General features: G+C 35.4%; 1 protein-coding gene across 5 annotated transcripts in view; it reads right to left on the bottom strand.

Moving 5' to 3' along the window:
• LOC110114309 (PH, RCC1 and FYVE domains-containing protein 1) overlaps nt 1-14,916 on the bottom strand; it is a 45,153-nt gene extending 30,237 nt beyond the window's left edge. For 2 of the 5 annotated variants that reach the window (XM_020847152.2, XM_020847150.2), the window contains exons 1-3: nt 14,200-14,916; nt 9,932-10,018; nt 6,232-6,321 (exon numbers count right to left, since the gene is read on the bottom strand). In XM_020847152.2, coding sequence (XP_020702811.1) covers nt 6,232-6,321; nt 9,932-10,018; nt 14,200-14,253 — 231 coding nt within the window. In that variant the 5' untranslated portion in view covers nt 14,254-14,916. The remainder of the gene's footprint in view (nt 1-6,231; nt 6,322-9,931; nt 10,019-14,199) is intronic. The other 3 variants (XM_020847151.2, XM_028697838.1, XM_020847153.2) reach the window with 3 other exon arrangements.
• Nucleotides 14,917-20,268: the final 5,352 nt, after the last annotated feature.

The raw sequence follows: 20,268 nt of genomic DNA, 5'->3' as shown, positions 1-20,268 counted from the left end.
GAGGATTTTGTAATCTAATTCAAGGTTTTCAATAAATCCAAGTTCATATGATTAATCACCTTTCTCAAACAAAATAGAGAACTTTTGATCAAAGCTATGCTAGGGACTCTATGATATTTTATTTTAGCAGAAGAAATTTGAATTAGAGTAAGGAATATACCGCTAATCGCTCAAAGAGGATGGTGCGAGAATGACAAAGAACCCAACAAAGACCTCATGATTTTGTTGTACAAAGTTGTCATGAGCCTAATCTACTTAGCAAAGATACTCAATCCAACTTGACTAAAGGATCCTTGTCAGCAATCATAGGTTGCCTCATTCATAAGGACTTCATAGATACCGGGTGAAAGCTTTCTCAAATTGGTCAATTTAATAGCAGACCTTGACGAACAACAAGTCTCCCTATCGAGTGTGCTTTATTGCTCATAATTCATAGGCTAACGATTGAGGAACATTCAAGCTTAGGTTATAACTATAATATAATGATATTATTGCAATCAGACTAATCAACCGATCAGTAAATACAAGTCACGTACTTATTAGAACAAAATTTTTATGGACATACTTGATATTATATCTATATTTAGTGAGCGTAAGCCAAATTTAAATTTGATAACCTTAACAAATTGATGTATGGCTGCTATGAGTGTGAAACAAACAGCTATTGCTTGACTTATATATATATAGGAGCTAGAGTATGATGGAATTCTCTTTTTAATAATTTGCTAGAATTATGTCCAACATAAATACATAGGGCCTATATTATTTTTTTATTTAAGAGAGCATTTTTTATGGTGAGGATCCCCTAAATTAAGATTAATGATAACTATATCCATCATAGTAGAATGGTGATATGCCTTGGACGCAAAATAACAAATAAAAGATAAAAATAGCGTAAGAACATCAAGATAGGGTTGATTTTCTTTCTTTATTTTCTTCAATAAAAAAGCAAGATACAATTGATCTACCATTTGAGAGGTAGATCAACTCTCCCACAAACCCTAGACGTTGCTAAGAACTCATAACAAACACTAGGAAAATAAACTCAACAATATCATACCCTAAACTATAGATAAACTCCGCCTTAAATAGCCTTAGAACACTAATACAATTAGAACATTCCTAATCAGCACAAACATAATTTAGGAAACATTTCTAAATAAATAGAATCTTTCTAATCAACATAAACATAATTTAGGAAACCTTCCTAAATAATTAAACAAGATTCATAAAACCTTCCTAAAAAATTAAATATGATTTAACAAACTTTCCTAAACAATTAAACATATTTTAAAAAACCTTCACAAACAATTAAACACTTTCAAAACAGTATAAACACAATTAAGAAACTTTCCTAGACAACTCCCCTTTTGATTAGGAACCGTCATAGACAATTTTCCTTAATTAGGAACTTTTCTTAACAACTCCCTCTTGATTATAAACCTTCCAAAATAGCTCCCCCTTCTGGCGGTGAGCCCCCCAGCGTATCAATAGTCCCTCAAAAATGCACATTGTCCTCAAGGTGGAAGGATGAGAACTGTCTCCTAATCAACTCATAAGGTTCCCATGTGGCTTCGTGCTCTAGCAAATCCTTCTACTTGATAAGTACCTTCTGAACAATAAACCCATGATGTTGAGAACAAATTGGTAGCTTTGGTTAAGGGGAACAAATGGTAAGACGTGCTTATGCAAAACAAACTCGGTTGGGGCATTATCTCAATGGAAGTTGTAAAAGAGCTATCTGGCATCTCTAGATTGCATAAAAGTCATGAAATGTCTAGGAATGGGTAAAACATATGGGTCTGCATCTATTCTTCCGCCATACGAACTAAATTCTTGAGAACTGGGATGAATAAGTGCAAGTATTGCTGCAAGATATTCAACTTGTTTCACATCAAGGCTAGGATGCAACGGCCCTAGGATTGCCATCGTAAGATCATCACCGCCCCAATAGATTCTTCCTCCTCCATTGTAACGGTTGTCATTATCCCTCCATATTTCCCCCGTATATCGAGGGTGAGAATCTCACCTTTCTTCCCTCCATCTTACATGACCCAATCCCCATGGTTCGGCCCATCCCCCTCCATCTCTAGTCGTCCACTCCCCTTGCCCAAAAGACATCCCATCATGGTCGACCACCCCACCACCTTCACCACAAAACTCCCCTCCTGTTGTCCCCCCCCCCCTCCGAAAATCCTATTCGGCCCCTTATCGGAGCCCTAGGAGGTGGTTCTTGACCACCTCCTTCTCCGATGACCCAATCCCCTTGCCCGAAATGTCTTCCATAGTGGTTGGCCACCCTAACACTTCCACCAAAAAATTCCCTCATTGTTGTCCCCTCATTCGGAAACCCTGATTCGCCCCTTATCGGAGCCCCAAGAGGTGGCTCTTGATGAAAGAAACTCTCATCGAACTCCTGTCTAATCTCATTCCCTTCGATTCAGCCAAGGAAATCACAATCAAAACTTAGTTAGGGTTGGCCATCGGAACCACCGATGGAGTTTTTGATTGCATCTCCAAGAGATTACTCATAATCACCACCAAAGTTTTGTTTTACTATTACTAGTTCGCTTTAGTACATTGTACTAATGCTTTGTTTGGTTATTTACAGGTATGTTGTGGCTAGTAATTACTGAAGTTGGAGCTTGCAACTGCAGGGTTTACTAGGAGGTGAGCTTGGAGAGCTTTGCATAGGAGTTGAAGGTGTTTAGTTTAGGATTTTTAGAGCTTTCTTTTTGTTTTATGCTTTGATTAGTTTTTTTTTTAGGAGTTTGGGTTTTAGAGTGAGTTGTATCCAAAGTCTGATGATGTGAACATTACTTTTTATTTTTTTAATGCATTTTATTTAATTTTGAATTAATTGTGTTAATTAATTAAATGAATTTTTAATTAAAGTTAATTTTAATTAATCACTCAGCTTGTTAATTAAATTAAATGTATTTTACATTTATTCAATTTATGTTTAGTTTAATTATTAATTAAATTTAAATTTTATTTGCTCAATTAATTAATTTTTAATTTAAAATTGATTGCTCAGTCCATTTAATCATTTTAAATTTTAAAGTATTTTAATTTAGTTATTAATTAAATTAGTTGCTATTATTAGTTAATTAATTTTAAAGGTTTAGACTTTAACAAATTGATTTATTTTAGCTTCTCAATGTTAACAAATGTTTGGAGATGATCAAGTCCAAGCTTACATATATTTGATTAATTTTAGCTTCTCAATGTTAACAAATGTTTTATATCCTTGCAAACCCATATACATTTGGGAAAGATGAACTAAGTCAAAAATATAATTAAACTAGACCTAAGGAACCAATGAATGTTAAATCAACTCAAGCAAAGTTAAAATCAGAAATTAACCATAAAGTGTCATCATATGTCACTAAGCACCAAGCTACCATATAAAAACTTCTCACACAGTTGTCTAACTTGACCAAATGATTCAAAACTTGTACCCTGTCACGACTCAACCCGAATGGTCGATCTAACGAGGCGGGAATGACAAGTCGGACAGTAGTAATATTTCATTTTATTTAATAACACATTAACATAAAGCTTTTCAACAATTGAAGAGCCACTAACCTCAAAAAAACTCTAATCAATCTATGCCAAAACTAAGCATTCGCATCAGTCGTAATTTATATATTTTCAATGTTGCGCCGTCTTCTATAAACGCACTATTTCCTTTCATCCATTTCTTCTTCTTTGGAAATTTACCTGAAACATTAATTTAGTAGGTTGAGCTTACAGCGTAAACTCATAAGGTAATCATTATCATGTATAAAGTACTATACAACCAATTTCTAATGTAAGTCTATTCATTTAACAAGTGACATATATTTCTTTTCTTTCTTCATTTTATTTCATCCAGTTGTTTATACATCTCATAACATATTCATTTACATACATAAAATACTTTACTTTAACATATATTCATTTTCCTATTTAATTAGTACAGGAGCACCATCTAAATGTACCAAAGGTACAATCATTTTCATTTTCTTTTCTCTTTTCCTTTTCCATTTCAATTTAACGTGCACGGGTACATTGCTTCCTAAGCTAGTACCATACGGGGGTGACTTCTGTAATTTGCCTGCATATCATTTTCCCTTTTATCATTCATTCATTTATGCTTTTTATTTATGATATAGATAATGTCATTCTTGTTCTCATTCTTTCTTCACTTCCTTTTTCTTTACATATACATTTATATTCATAATATCATACATTTAAATTCATTAAATGTCAAAATTTCATACTCACATATACAATTAAATCCTTTCACATGATAACATGATAAGATAAGTAAAATTATTACTTAGAAAATTTTAACAAGAAATTCAACGATAAATATAAGTGCAACAATTAAATGTCTAAACACAATGATTACCCACTTGTAGGTCTTGGCTTCAATACTTTCCAACTTTCAACTCCTGTGCCGATCTTTCTTACTACAATTTTGATCTCCCGGAAAATTCTCTTATTAGTGTCGAGACTTCACCTCCACACAAGATTAGTTAAATTCTTTATAATCCAATCGATATTAACATTAAGAATTTCTCCAAAATAGATAAGACATAAAATTCTTAACTCGTATCTTTTACCTCAAAGGACCTTTCTTTCTTACTGAGTCGGACTCCCTCCTATTTTTGATTTCTTCCTTTCCCTTCTAAAATTGTCATAAAATAAATTTTAATAATTTTATTCTACAAATTCTAACATAATATGTATGATAAGAAAATCACTTACAAAAAGAGGATTATTCCAACCCAAAATTCTTCTTCTTCATTTCCCAAATTCTTTCTCTCAATTTTCAAATCTTTTCCTTTGCCCTTAATGAAACACCCTCATTGTTTAGATGAAGAAATAAGTAAGGATTTATACACATAGAAAAAAAAACAAACATTCTTCTTCTTTCTTCCTCTCAGCCGTTCCTCTTCAACAGGAACTTTTCCTCTCGCGATTTCTTCTGCCGGAATGAGTGAACTAACAATATCCCGTGAGAGGAGTCGTTACTTTTCATCCTTATACGGAAATCCAATCAATGATGCAATCTGAGCCGTTCAGGAAGCGTTACGCACGCAAGCGCGTCGCTTGCGGTCCGCCTGGACTGCGATCTCCCTCCCGCGAGCTTCTATTAAATAGGGGGAGCCAGTGCAGCTGAACCGGTCTTTACATACCCATTCAAGGGTGCAAAAAACATTCTACTAATGGTACTCACAGTACTCACCCGAAAAGCTTGCCCTTATCCTTCTCTAGGCTGTGCTCAATAGAGATACTTGCAAACAAGTGAGATGACTACTCGGTCATTGCACAACTAGCAACATCTTATATTTAACTACCATCATGGTGATTTGAATCCTATATAACTCATCTTGTAGCGTCAACCTTGGCCTCATTTTGTAAATAGGGAATCAAGCATTATGAGCAGCTATGCAACATTAGGTAAAACATTCTAGGAAATTCTCAGCAAATCTAGAGTTATTACTCTCTTTTCCTCTCTTTGAGTTCATGAACTTTTGCTTAGTCAAGTTTTTCAATTTTTATGAAGAATACGATCAAGTTCTTTGTACAAATTTAGTTAGGACATTTGGCGATCCGACTCAATCTTCTACCGATCACAGCATTTTTTTATAGTCAAGCGATCTCAACTAGGCTTCAACTATTTTCCACCAAACATTTTGGATCCAATAAACATGATAAAATGTGTCACATTCTTTAAGTCGATCAAGGCAAGCATGAACATGATTTTCTAAATAGCTTATACAACTATATGCTTCCATGCAAAAGGTTCCTAGCTTTCTATTAATATGGCATTTACGCCTATGCCACAATCAAATAAATTAACATTTCAAGTTCATGCAGTTAACAGCCCTGAAACACAATAACAGAGCACCTATGATTTTGGTTATTGCAATCTCCTTTCATTTTTGGGTTTAAGTTGAGTTGGTATGAAATGAGCATATCCTCGAGAACAAGATAATGTTTATGTGCAATGCTAGTTTTTATTTGCATATAGAGCCCGGGAAAATTTTAAACAAAATTCCTTTATAGAGATCCTGCAATATACGGCAAGTCAAAAGCAATTTAAAATATTAGCAGGTGATTTAAAAATTCTAATAATATTTTCAGCCTCCACAAAAATTATCTTTTCCGGAAGCTTAACAGATGGTGGAAACTGTCAAATCAATCGTGTCTACTAGAATTGCAGGAAAATATACTTACGGTACGTTGTCCAGGTATAATTTTTGAAACAGATTTAAGTACGAGTTGCTTCTCGTCTTTTCCAGCATACCAGATCAACGAAATCTCGTCCTGAAAATTAAAGAATACATAATTAAAGTTTAGCCAACAGAACAGGGCAACACTTTAATCTAAGACTTGAAGAAAATTGGATAAAGTTTAAAAACAATGGCTTTTTTTTTCTGTTAAAAATATGTATCACTAATGGAATAAAAGGGTTGGATGACTTCAAAACAGTATTGGCCACTGGCACTAGAAAGAAATTTCTAGCTCGTGTCTACAAACACAGTTTACCAAACACGATATCAGTAGAAATGCATGACATTTTGGGAATAAAGCAATATCAATAAAGTGTAAGAGATAATAGCAATTAGATACTTTGCAACTTGCAGTGTCATAAGAAGCACCAAAACTGGGGTGTACAGCAATGACTGACGCAATAATCTTCAAATATAATTCATACCATTCATGTGGTAGTTCTAATATATTAGTGCCCAATTCCAGTTTCGTAATTCTAAGTTTTTGAATCCAAGTTCCAAAGCTCTTAAGCAATATTTGCTACAACATAAGAAGGTTTCAAATTAAAGAGATCCTAGTAAAGCTAGTGTAGAAGTTCTAAACAGCTGGATAAGTACGATTCTCATGTTTAACAGATGAGTCCCTTCTGCCAAATGCTATAGAAATTGCATACCTTGAGATACATTATAGTTGATCAGGCATAACAATTATTATCCGATAATATTGCAAATATTAAGTTGCAATATATTGGTTATTACATTTTTGCAAATGTGACATGCCAAAAATATAATGTTGATAATATAAAGCCAAAAAAACCATATTTTGTCAAGATTATAAGAAAATTTCCAAGCGCAATCTTACATTCCAATTTTAATTTACATGCCTTTTTTTCTTTCCTTCCAAAATAAATATTAATTTAGTTGGGTTATTAAAAAAGCTTTTTTCTAAAAAAAATAGCACAACTTTAATGAAAAGCGCAAGCAATTCAAAAGAACGAAGCCAACAATCAATTTACTCAAAATTAATCAAGTGACCGAACAAGCTCAAAACAATGCAAAAATCTCACAAAAGGTCCAGTTCAGCACAATGAATATGTCGACTCTTAAAAAAACATTTTTTTATTCCCAAAAGGTTGCGAAAAAGGCTAAAATGTCTCGTGTATAGATGTCTTGGTTGAACCAGACCATTCAGTCCTTCACATGCGGCATGATGTTGCTGCCTCCAACGAGATCCAATTGCATTGGTGGGTGCTCAATACCATGTAAATCCTCTATGAATATTTGGCTCATCTACGATGGGATCTATCTGACTTTTGTCTTAAATTTCGAGTTTCTCCTTTCTATAAAAAAACCCTTGCCCTTAGGTTGGCGCAAAGTTTGTAATGCTCAATGTTTCCTAAGGTTGAAAACTAATTTGACTCACCTCAGTCAATTACACCCTAAAATCCCAAATTTCACAAAAATCATTAAAAAGCATGACATTCTGCTCTGCTCATCAAATGAATTAATTTGATATATAAAAATATGTGTTAATTTGCAAGGATGTAAAAGTTATAAAATTAATTTTTATTTGAATGATTTGTTTCTGAAGCTTCCTTTATTAAAATTACAGGAGTAATTAGGAATGTAAATGAGTCGTCGAGCCGAGTATTTGCCTACTAGAGCTAAGCTTATTTAACTCTTGCTGAGCTCGAGCTCGTTTACTGAGCTCTGGCTCGGCTTGTTCGAAAATTATTAATTTCAAGCTCGGCTCATTTACTCGAGCTTGACTTGTGAAATAATTAAAAATATTTAGTATATATTGAATTATATTATTTTAAAATTAGAACTTAAATATATTTAAATTTAAATGAGCGGCTCAACCAGCTTACGAGCCGAGCCTAGCTAAGCTCGAGCTCACATAATATGCGGGCTCGACTATAGGCTCGAGTTCGAACTCGTGACTCGATAAATTGGACTCATGAGCTCGTTAACGAGTCGAGTTCAAACCAGCTAACGACAAGCTCGGCTCATTTACACCCCTAGTTGAAGTAACTTAATTCCGACAAATTCACTAGCCTTCTGTTATGCCGGTCCAGCATGGACCGGCTCAACCTGGACCGGCCGGTCCAGGTTTACTTGAGGCGGAGGCTTCCCAGGGAGTAGGCGGAAGGGGGAATAGAGGTGGGGGTGGGGTCCACTTGCAATTCAAACATAGTTTAAGTATTTTTGGAGGGAGAAGGAAGAGTAGAGAAGTCCTTTTGCTTTTAATTTGAATTAGATTGTATTAATAGGGAGTTATGAGGGGATTAGGGTTTCATCTTGATTTTGAAAAGAGATTTGTCTTCTAGGTTTTCTTGCTTGGGCTCTTGGCGTTGCCGGAGATTGTTGGAGAGTTTTTCCTTCCTCTCGGATTGAAGGAAACTTGTATCTTTATTGTCTTTGCATCGTCTAGTGAAATTTCTATCGTTTGCAATTGTTTCTCCTATTCTCTCTACGATTCTTCTCAGATTTTTCCACTGTTTTTGTGCTTGGTGGCTGTTGTCCATAGAAAACAGCGGATTATTAGTGATTTGGCTTAGATCCGATAGGAATCACTTGAAATACTCAAGTGGTACCTATCACCTTCGCATGTACCGGTGGATATGCAATCAAATGACTGTGATGAAAGGTGATGAAGTGTGTTTAATGATTGATGAATTTATTACTCTATTAAACATAATCAAATCTCACTACTAAGTATTTAAGTAACTTCCTTTCACATAATCTCCTTCAATCGAAAGCTTTCTCGTGTAGACCTAAATCAAAAAAATCGAGAGCAAGTCTAGGTAAGGAAAAAGGAAAAGCTATGGTTGAGAGGTAAAAATCTGGTTTTTCGCAATTTCTTCGTCAAATCTCACTACTAAGTATTTAAAGATATTTAGAAGTTGTATAATATGCTCAAAATCAAGTTAGCATCCAAATAACACTTAACAAGAATAAATATAGAAGGAGAATTCATTAAAATCCCAAATATTTGAGATGAAGCAAATGATGATGGATGATTGTGACTATAAGGTTGTTGATTTTTAGTAGGCATTCAACTTTTCAAACATTTCAAAACATAACTTACGAGGGTTAAGTACATTTAAAATGTAGGAGTGTTTTAGAATATAAAAACTACCCTTTTATAATATTTAAAAATAATCCTGAAATGCAATTACCACTAATGAAATGTCACATAGTCTAATTTTAATCAAAATATATGCAAAAACGTATCCATGTTGTAGGCAAGAGAAACATCCACACTTGCCCCTTTATTTCAGCTTGAGAGTTATATTGATTATTCCCAATAAGCTACTTTAGCAGCATTTGCTGAAACATTGGAAGAGAAATGATGGCCGGTATATCCGGAATTTCAAAATAGATGGACTTAAGATGAATGAAACTATCAAAGGTAATTATTTTAAAATTTTGAGTTATTACTATTGGTGCTTCTATTAGTATTAAGTTCTTTACTCTTGCAGCAATTAGTTTTAAGAACAGAGAAACATAAATTGTAGAAAAGGGCAAATTACAACTAATTTAATGAGCATGAAATAATTAAAAGAAATATATTATAGAATTTAGGAAGCCAAAGAGGTAAATAATTAAAAAATATTAACAAAAGAAATTCTAATTAATACATATAGCATTCAGATGCATACAGTAGAAAGCTTGAATGGGCAGAATTTTGGCTTCCCTCGACGCCCATACTTAAGTAGATATGCTCCTTTCTTCAGTGCTGTGAGCGCCTGAGGAAAAACAAAATGATGTCATTAACACACCGCATGCCAAGGGCAGGTGCTATTACTTGGCTTTAATATTGTGTTGCAAACTGCAAGTTTTGGAGGTTTGACAACTAAAGCAAGCAGAGAATAAACGTTCATAGTCGAATAAAGTTAAGATCGTGTAAGGGTCAGTAGCATAAAAAACAAACTGATTTCTCCAGCGCCTATTAAACAAGTAACACTGAAAATGGTCAGAGGATTTTCCTAACATGACATTATACATTGTGCCAAAAATGTACAGCTTTGTCGTTCGCTCTGAACAACCGGCTAGTTCTTTTTTATTTCTAGTCTAAACAAACTTAGTTCAAAGCATATTCACAAACTGCAAAGATGTTCAGGGTATAAAAATTCCAACAAATGGGAGTCGTCCATAATTGCAATGGAGTCCTATGAATTATTGGAAATTGATGTTAAGAAAAAGAAGGAAAATAAGCCAGCAAAAACACTTTAATTTAGCCTCTCCGACTCAACTTCAACATCTCCAAACTGTTCCATATTAGCTGAAGGTTGCCTGATAACAGCCCATGCACATAATAGCTTAAACAATTCATACATCCAAGTTTAAATCAGTTTAAGGGAATATGTAAAAAAGAAACATCAACATGATGACAGAAAAATCAGCAAACATGTAAAATCATTTGATAGACAACATAAATTTATCTAGCTAAAGTCAAGCGAGAATTAAGTGCCACTTGATACATCAAATGATATGAATTAAAATTTAGAGGGCAGCATATTTCTGAGGTGATATTTTAAATTGGAGTGCCTTTAAAAATTAAATTAGCGTAAGGAGCATTATACAACAACAACATCAAGCCTTTATCCCACTACGTGGGGTCGGCTACATGAATCCTTTTTCTCCATTGATCTTAAAATAAATAAAATAGTTATAATATTCATCATGTTAAAAAAACTTACATTTCAAATTAATTTAATAAAAATAAAATTATTTTAATATAAATATGTAAAAATATTATATAAAAATAATATTTAAATAATATAATCTAAAAAATATGTATAATATTATATAAAAAATACTCTCTTCCATCATCTCTCTCTCCATCTCTCTTTCTTTCTGCTCTCTCTCTCTCTGATGCAACATAAGTTTCTAAATATTTTATGAAGAACACTTAGGAAAGCAATTAGAAAATTCTTCCTTTCAATAAAGCATAAACATCCACATTTTAAAAAACTAAAAGTAGAAACAAATTTTAGAAAGTAGCTTACGAAATTCGAAGGGAAAAACACTTAGGAAAATATAAATAAACCCTTAGAACAACCAACAAGCGATCACCTCACATGAAAAGCTCGAAATATAAAGGATAGGTGCTCAAAGGATAGATCTAACATGGAATCTACCATTGAAACGATATGGCACGAGTCCACACTCATCTGGCAAATACCAACCAAAACGTGACAGCAGACACCACCAAGCTCACAAGAGAAGGATACAGATGGGGCGAGAACAATGGATAGAGAAGAAGAGGTTGAAGACGAAGAAGAAATAATAAAAGGGAAGGAGAAAGGAGGCTAGCTCGCAAGCTAGAAAAAACCCGCATGTTTGTATGCAAATTCTTCGAAAAAATTGTCCCATAACCAGTGAGAAAACAACCCCTATTTATATGGAAGAAAATGGGGAAAGAGAAATAAATTGCGGGTAGGTAAAACACCATATATCCAGCCAATAAAAACTCATCCACTACAAGAAAACCCCTTATTACCGGCGGACGAAATCCGCCGGAAAGCATAGATATTCCGACGGAACCATAGGTTTTCGTCGCACTTTTCGGCGGAAATTCATACGCCGGTTTTGGCCGCGTCGATAATTTATTTCCGACGCGAATATTGCGTCGGAAATTTCTCCGACGCATGTTCCGACGAATTACCGACAAAAAACGGGTCGTTTTCGCCCGTTGAAAAACGTCCTAATTTCGGCGCCACATCCGCCGGTAATTCGCGTGTTTTCCTGTAGTGATCAAAACTGCAACAAACAAGGACCGAAGGGACAGTTGCCAATGGGGAAAAACGAAGCATTCACATAGCATAAAGGGGGGAAAACCGAAGCAACAACACAGCTGCCAAGGAGGGGGAAACCGAAGCACCAAGGGGGGAAAAACGGAGCAACAACACAGCTGCCAAGGAGGGGAAAACTGAAGCACCAAGGGGGGAAAAACCGAAGTATCCATATAGCATCCAAGGGACAATTGTCAAGGGGAAACCAAAGCAACAAAGTGACGGAATGGAAGAGACAACCTAAGAGCATCAACCTAGCATGATCATCAGTTGCCTTCCATCATAGGGTAACCAAAATAAAATTACAAAATATAATCAACCAAAAAATAAAAGAGTACATAAATATCCCTCTCTCTCTCTCTCTCTCTCTCTCTCTCTCCCGTCTCTCTCTCTCTCTCTCTCAAGTTGAATGCACAGAATGCAAAATGTGTCAAACATTGGCGATTCTACTTCTTTTTTAAATTATTTCTCAATTACGCTCCTTACGCTAATTTAATTTTTAAACTCACTCCAATTTAAAATTTCACCTATTTCTGGAAGAAAAGTCAACTCTTATGGCAAGGAAACATGCTTCATGCACGCATATCCAACGCTTGGCTCCATCATCAATAATTAAAGTCCTTATTGTTTGCACCTTGAAAGAAGAATACAAGCCAATAATCTATTGTTCACAAAAATATAATAAATTTACATTTATGGGTGATGCACAAACTACATGGATGTTAAATTTAAAAAAAAATATGAGATGTTGGATTTAGGTAATTTTTAATTTAACATTTTTTTCAGCAAAAGACTGCATGTTTTGATGTCTCGGGTCTATTGTTCAAAGCGATGGTGAAATAGATTGTGAATATTAATAGTAGAATTCAAGTTGGATGGTTGAAGTGAAGGAATGCATCAGGCTTGTTGTGTAATAGAAAAATACCCCTCAAACTTAAATGAAATATTTATAAGATAGTGGTGAGATCTTCAATGCTTATGGCGCAAAAAAAAGTTGGTCATTAAAAGAGAAGTATAAAATTAAGGGTGTTAAAATGAGTTTTTGGGTCAGGTTCGGGTCAAACCCAAAACTGGCCCGTCTTCAACTAATCTTACCCGATTAGACAAATGGGTTAGAAATTCAGACCCGAACCCAACCCGCCGAGTTACCGGGTTAACCCAGCCTAATAGAAAAATGCGAGTGCGGCACTTGAGTAGAGCACAAGCCATGTGCGGGGTTGTGCCTGTGCGAGCGAGACTGCAGGCACAGGTGAGGGGGGGCAGCACGGGAGGGAGTGCACGACTTGTGGGTGAGAGCTCAATTGTTGGCGACTAAGCGAGGGGGGGACCGTGCAGGAGGGAGCGGGCCTGCGGGTGGGCTGCTTGAGGGACTACGCGTGTAGGCCTAAGTAACTACGGGTGTGAGCGCAACGAGCGCGAGCTCCGAAAGGGACTCGATCACTTAGGTCCGAGGCGAGGCGCCCGCATGGGTTGATTGGAAAGGTCCGAAGTGAACTCGAGTCAAACCAGATCAAATTCGGGTTAACAGTTTCATACGTACCTGACCTGATTTTTCAAACGGATCAAAAATTGGAACCCAAACCAGACCCGTCGACCCGAACCTGTATTTTTCGGGTGAGCTTCAGGTCTGGTCAATAATTGACACCCCTAAAATTAAGTTAAGTGTTACAGAGATGAGAATGCTCAGGTGAATGAGTGGCTTGACACTTAGAGACAAAATGTGAAATGAGTACATATGTGAAAAGGTTGGAGTAGCTCCAGTGACATATAAGATTAGAGATAGTCGTCTTAGATGGTTTGGTCACATAAAGCATCCTTCTTCCAATGACCTGGTTAGAAGATTGGATGTATTAAATCCAATCTATGTTAAAAAAAATATAGAAGTAAACCTAAAAAGGCTTTAGAAAGTATTAAAATGACGTTGTTAATTAGATTTAAAAAAGAATTTGACTCTTAATAATACACAATGGAGAAAAAAGATTAATATAGATGACCACACGTAGTGGGATAAAAGATGTTGAAGCTAACTTTCAAATTAATGATCAAAAAAGTTCATAAGACTCTATACCAAAGGAATCACAAGCTATTAATAAACTAGTCGACAAAAAATAAGACAGATAATGTTTTTTTACCTGCTCAACGTCCCTCTCAATGGGACCATTCTTCAGGGAATCAACCACCCACATCCTGAAATCACGTGGTACGTTGATGGTAGTTTCTTGCAAATAGTAAATTCTTGATTCTGCTTTATAAAAGAAGCCACTGGAAAATCAAATCTCGGCAGCACCGATTGAGATTGCCATCTAATTCACCGTCCGAAAAGAAGATGCCTTTAACTTCAAAAATAAGCTCAGACGAGCTCAATCCACCCAAATACCAAAGAAATCAATTCTTCTAAGTTTCAAAGTAACAGTAAGGTATTCGAACAACCAATAAACCGGCAAAGCAATATTCTAAAAGTTAAAAACCCATAAAAAACGCCAAAGCAAAGTCAATATCACAATGCAATCAGCAACTCTCTTCAATCGAAACGCGTCTGCATTGACGAATAAAGAGAATGGCTCCAAACCCAAAGAATAAAAAAAACCCTAAGGATCAAACAAACCTCGCCGAAGCACCTAGAATCGGTACGCTACCTCAAAAACAATATCCCGTGTAAATCGCAACCCCAGCGACCATCGGGATTGAAGCAATGATGGGCGGAATCTACAAAGCCTGCGAGAATGTGCGGAAAGCCAAGCAATGAGAAGATATTTCGTTTAAATCGAGAATCGTTCGGATTCGCGAGAAGAGAAGTGTCGATCGAGAGGTCGGCGAAGCAACCGTAACCTCCTTAAGCGCGGGATGGCGGAGACGGGAGACCTATGAGGCGCGAGCTGAGAGAATCGAGGGTTTTTCTAACGAATATAAAGCGCGAGAATGAAATAGCGAAGGGGATTGGTTGGGTGATGTGCAATCGGCTCCCTTTTCTTTTTGGAGAAACGCGAATTTCAAAAAAGGATTTGGAGCTCAAATGTGATCAGCGTCAGCTACTGCTGAGATTTTGGAGGTTTTGGATTCTTCCTTCTATATTAAATTAGAAGCAGGATTTAGTTCTCCATCAAAAGATTTTAAATTTAGATCTTCTTTATATATTATATATATGTGTGAGTTTACTTTAATTAATCAAAATATTAAAAAAGAATGATTTACATATACGCCACTATTTTCTCAAAATAAAATACACACGTCATAATTTTTAAATATTTATATACATAACATTTTAATTTATAAATTAATTTACATTATATTTAATTTTAAATGTATTAATAGCATTAACTTTATATATTTTTATATGATTTAAGCCTAATGTAAATAAATATTAAATTAATGCTTAATTTATTTCTTTTTTTTATTAAAATAATTTAAATTTTCAATGATTTGTGCTATGTTATAGCACCCCGTGTGTAAGGCCAAATCCACTTGAAAGAATCTCAACAAATTTAGAATTTTATAATACCTTATATCAATGATTATAAAATTAAAATGATCACATATAAAAGTGTGAATCACTAAATTAATTCACTTTAAATATTATTTTATTTAGGGAGTATGGTCTAATAATATTTTTTTGAAGCAATAGTAGATTTAATATTAGTTATTATGATTGTAGTTTCTAAATCTAATTGCACTAATGACTCGCATCATCATATTGTTATTGTGTTGAGACGCACGAACCACTCATAATTAGGTCAACTATACTGTATCATGTGTAACACCTAGATATAACATGTGATGCAATGAAGTAAGTAATCTCAACTTTCAAGATAAAATTTAAAAAAATTATGATTAATCAAATATGTTTTGTACTCATAAGAACAAAGTTTAATATACAAATAATTATAAGCTAAATATGTTAGAATAAACAAATAATGTACATAATATTTTATTTCATTTATATAGTCTACAATAAGAGTGATACAGCATCACAAAATTAGCTTGATCGGCCATATATCTCGAGGCAAAAGCTAGTGGGAAACTTCAAAAATTAATTTCGGGAGTTCCCGAACTCCGATTTCAGCGAGCTTATAGTCAAACTGAGCGTCTCGGAAATACGAACCAACGACACCAAGATCAACCCAATCCGAGCCCAAATGAGTCCGAATCAAGGACCCAAAGCGTTGTTGGAAGGTTCAAACCTCAATTTGAGTTACCAAACGGTCTCCGATTTTAACGAGCTTATGCTCGAATCGAGCGGCTCGACGAGAAGAATCCAACGAGCCCAAGATCGCCGAATTCCAACATCATTAAGGCCTCCAAATGTCCAATGAACTGTGCACAATTGAAGGGTTCAATATCGGCCGTCCATTCAAACCACTCCCTATTCGCCCATGATCTCACACCTATTTACGAGCTATGACACTTCAGAAAAACTATAAATAGAGCCCTCATTCTACACAAAGGGAAGGGAAGTGAAGAGAGAGAAGAAGAAGAGAAGAAGGAGGAGAAGGAAGAAGCTTCTCCTCGACCACCGCCGGAGCTCTTCCCGCCGCCTGAATACGCCGGAACTCTGCCAGATTTTCGGGAAACGCAGGGAATTTGCAGAACTTTGTAACTTTGTGAGAAGTTGATTGTAAATTGATCGTCTTGATTTGTAAGACGGATCAACCTTTGTACTTCAAACATATACTAGTGGAATTTTGCAACTGGGCGAGGCCCCGTGGTTTTTTCCCTCTTTCAGGTTTTTCACGTAAAAACCTTGGTGTTCACTTTTCTTTTCTGCTTGTGTGCTGAATACTCGTACAACGTTAGGACGTAAATTTACAAACTCTACCGCCGCGTATATTCTAGCACGCAATAAAGAGTAAAGCAAAAAAGTAAATCAATAAGTAATAGAAAAGAAATCGAAAGAAATAACTACTTAAGCAAAAACTATCTATGCCAATAAAATATTAATGCAAATCATAACGTAATCTTTAAAATATCGAATTAAATAATATTATTGCGATGTCTACTTATATGGTGATGGACTAAGAAATGACAAAGTATAATCAATAATGAGGAAAGTATTATAACAAGTGAACTTGAAAATTCAAACCAAATGCATGCAGTAAAAGTCATAAAAAGAAGCATTATCATATAGTAGCAGTATACTGAATCCTATCAACTGTTGACCTCGTTTTTGGCTCGAGCGTGCTCGGGCACTTTCGACCGAGCTAATCGAACCCGGTCAAGACCGATTTGAGCTCGAATCGACTCGACTCGAGCCGGATCAGACTCGACTTTGTTCAATTAGACTCGATTGATTTGTTTTGGTTGCGTCGTACCTGATTTGATTTGAACTGATCTTTATGCGAATCCAATTTCATTCGATTGATTTCGTCGCACCGGCTCGAACCAAATTCGACTCGAATCGAGTCAAATTCGGACTCGAGCTTAACCCGACCTTAGCCGATTTTAGTCTGATTCAGCCCAATTTGATCCCATTAAGAGCCACTTGACTTTTCAAGTTATTTGAATTTGTTTCCTCAAACCGGAAATTGCGTCGACGGCCGCGATTGGGTTAAATCTTTGTTTCGGCTGAAATATCGCGCCTCAGTGATCTTCTGCAGCTCGGGCAGACTTCGAGCAACGACGATAGCTGTTTATGGCATTTTCGGAAGCTAGAGCAGGGGACGACGTTTGGCGGGCTTCCTTTCTCGGCAGAAAGTTTCGTTTTACTCGGGATGAAGACCCTCTCTCTCGGCATTCCGTTGTTTAACTCATTATATGTAGTTTAAATGATTTCATGTTAGGAAAAAAAGTTTAGGAGTGAGAGACTAATTAAGATTCCTTAGGTTTTATTTCTTTTTGTTTTAGTTATTCTTTTGTACCCATAAATAAAAGGATATGTTGTGATTATTTAATTCATGAGTATTGTATATGATTTTTTTTCAATAAATATAGATGTGTATTGATGTTTTGAATATAAAATTTATTTAGTTTGTTTATTACTGATAAATGAATTAGATAGCTCTGATTGTTGTATAATAAAAGATAAAAGAAAGAAAGAATTCAAATTAAATTCTACAACGTGACAATATTAGAGTAATATTGTATGATATTAGTGAAATATTATTATTATTTCAAGGTAGTTTATAGTATCATTATGTTCATAATCATCTATGTGAAAATTAATAACAACCAATTCAATTCTATGCTAACACATCCATCTCTCCCTACATCAAGTATGCTAATACATATCTAAATGACATTAGTTATTTATAATTGTCATTTTATATATGTAAATGTATCTATAATTGATTTTATCATAACATGTTGAATTTAGAAAAAGTTGGTATCAATCCCATGAAAATAAAATGATTCCTCTATGAACATATGACTAGTGATAGCTTTACATACAATTTGCAAGAAAAAGATCTACTAAATTCAAATAATGTCATGCACATAAAAATAAATATTGTTTTCAATTATATCGTTGTAATAGATAAGTACCCCTCAAACTTAAAGGAAAGATTTATAAGATAGTGGTGAGATCTTCAATGCTGCAAAGGAATGCGTAATAAAAAGAATATAGGTGATATTGAAAAATAGATATTTGGTTTGATGAAAAAATACGGTATAAATTTTAATAAATTTCTTTTTACATCTCCATTTATTTTTAATGTATTGCAAGCTCGTCCAATTTTGATCAAATTCTTCTTTTGCCACCAGCTGATTGTGTTGTAGTCACTTGCCGCCCGCCACAACTATCAACCATCGATAATCTCTACACCGCCAGCTACCAGCATATCCACCACCTAGCCACCTGTCATTGCCCAACCTAAAGAGCTGCCGCCACTATTGTGACTTTTCTGTTATGCTTTTCCTTCTGTCTGAAAGCCATGAGCTGTATTTGTATATGATTCTTTTGAGGAAGAAAAGATAGATGATCTGTTCCGCTGTATTTTGATGTTATAGTAGCTCTGTGTGTCTGTTTCTGTGTATAATGTTTGGAAGAAAATTCTGAAACAAATTCCAAAGCCAGATCCTGGAATCAGTTCAATCAGATTGAGTCTGGCCACGACCTAATGCGAGCGGGATCCGTCCCGGTCGGGTTGGGTCGTGACAGTTGCATCTTGAATTAATTAAAGAGGAAATAAAAAAGTACATGCAAGTATAAAAAATGCTATCTATATCTTCTCAATACAAAAAAAAAAAACTCTGCATTTTTATTAAAGATCAATAAACCAAACTGGTGGTTCTTTTTTGGATTCAATAAAAAATGAAATAAAATTTATTAATTGAAAAGAAAGTCTTAGAATTCTTTGGCTTTCGTATTTTCACGATTCTTCGTTGTATAATGAAAAAAAAAGTGTGAGGAGTGAATTAGAATTATAATGAGATACATCTAATATTTTTATAAAGTGAAAAGGACAATGCTTCTATCAATATCGATTCATACATGAAAACAACAAAAAGGAAAGAAATCAAAGACCCCATTGATTTGTAGTGAGAGATCCCTCAAGTATTTACATTTAATTCTAACAAGATAAATGAGGAGTTACTCTAAAGGGGGATACCAAAAGAACAATTATAACAATGTGAGGGTTGATTAGTATTGTTGCGGGCTAGAATATACACGGCAATAGAGTTATAATTTTACGTCTTAGCATTGCACGGATATCCATCTCACACAAAGAGAACACAATATTTTTTACGTGAAAAACCCTAGAAAAAGGGAAAAACCACGGGGCCTAGCCCAGTTGAAAAAATTTGACTAGAATTTGAGTTTATCACAGTGGGCTGACTCGTCCCAGAGGGCGATCATATTACAAATGTCAACCGTATGGTTGAAATCTAGTGTAAAATATGGCGTCACTTGGAAGTTGGGGCGTCAGTTAGTACTCTAACAGTGACTTGGCAGAATTCTGGCTACAATTGATGGTCTAGCGGAGTTTAGGGCCTCAAATGTTGGTCTGACAGAGTTCAGGCCTTTGGGCGGGGATCCGATGAGGGTGAGGGCCTAAGGCGGTGATCCAATGAGTGCGAGGGTCTCAGGCGGTGATCCGACGAGTGTGAGGGCCTTAGGTGGTGGTCCAGCGAAGGCGAGGGCCTCAGGTGGTGGTCCGGAGAAGGCGAGGGCCTTAGGCGGTGATCCGACGAACTCAGACGGTGGCCCAGCGAACTCAGACGGTGGTCGAGGAGAAGCTTCTTCATTCTCTTCTTTTTATTATTTTCTT

The sequence above is a fragment of the Dendrobium catenatum genome, unplaced genomic scaffold (assembly GCF_001605985.2).
Source record: "Dendrobium catenatum unplaced genomic scaffold, ASM160598v2 fragScaff_scaffold_1016, whole genome shotgun sequence".
Lineage (NCBI taxonomy): Eukaryota > Viridiplantae > Streptophyta > Magnoliopsida > Asparagales > Orchidaceae > Dendrobium > Dendrobium catenatum.
This window is presented reverse-complemented; position numbering and strand designations above follow the sequence as displayed.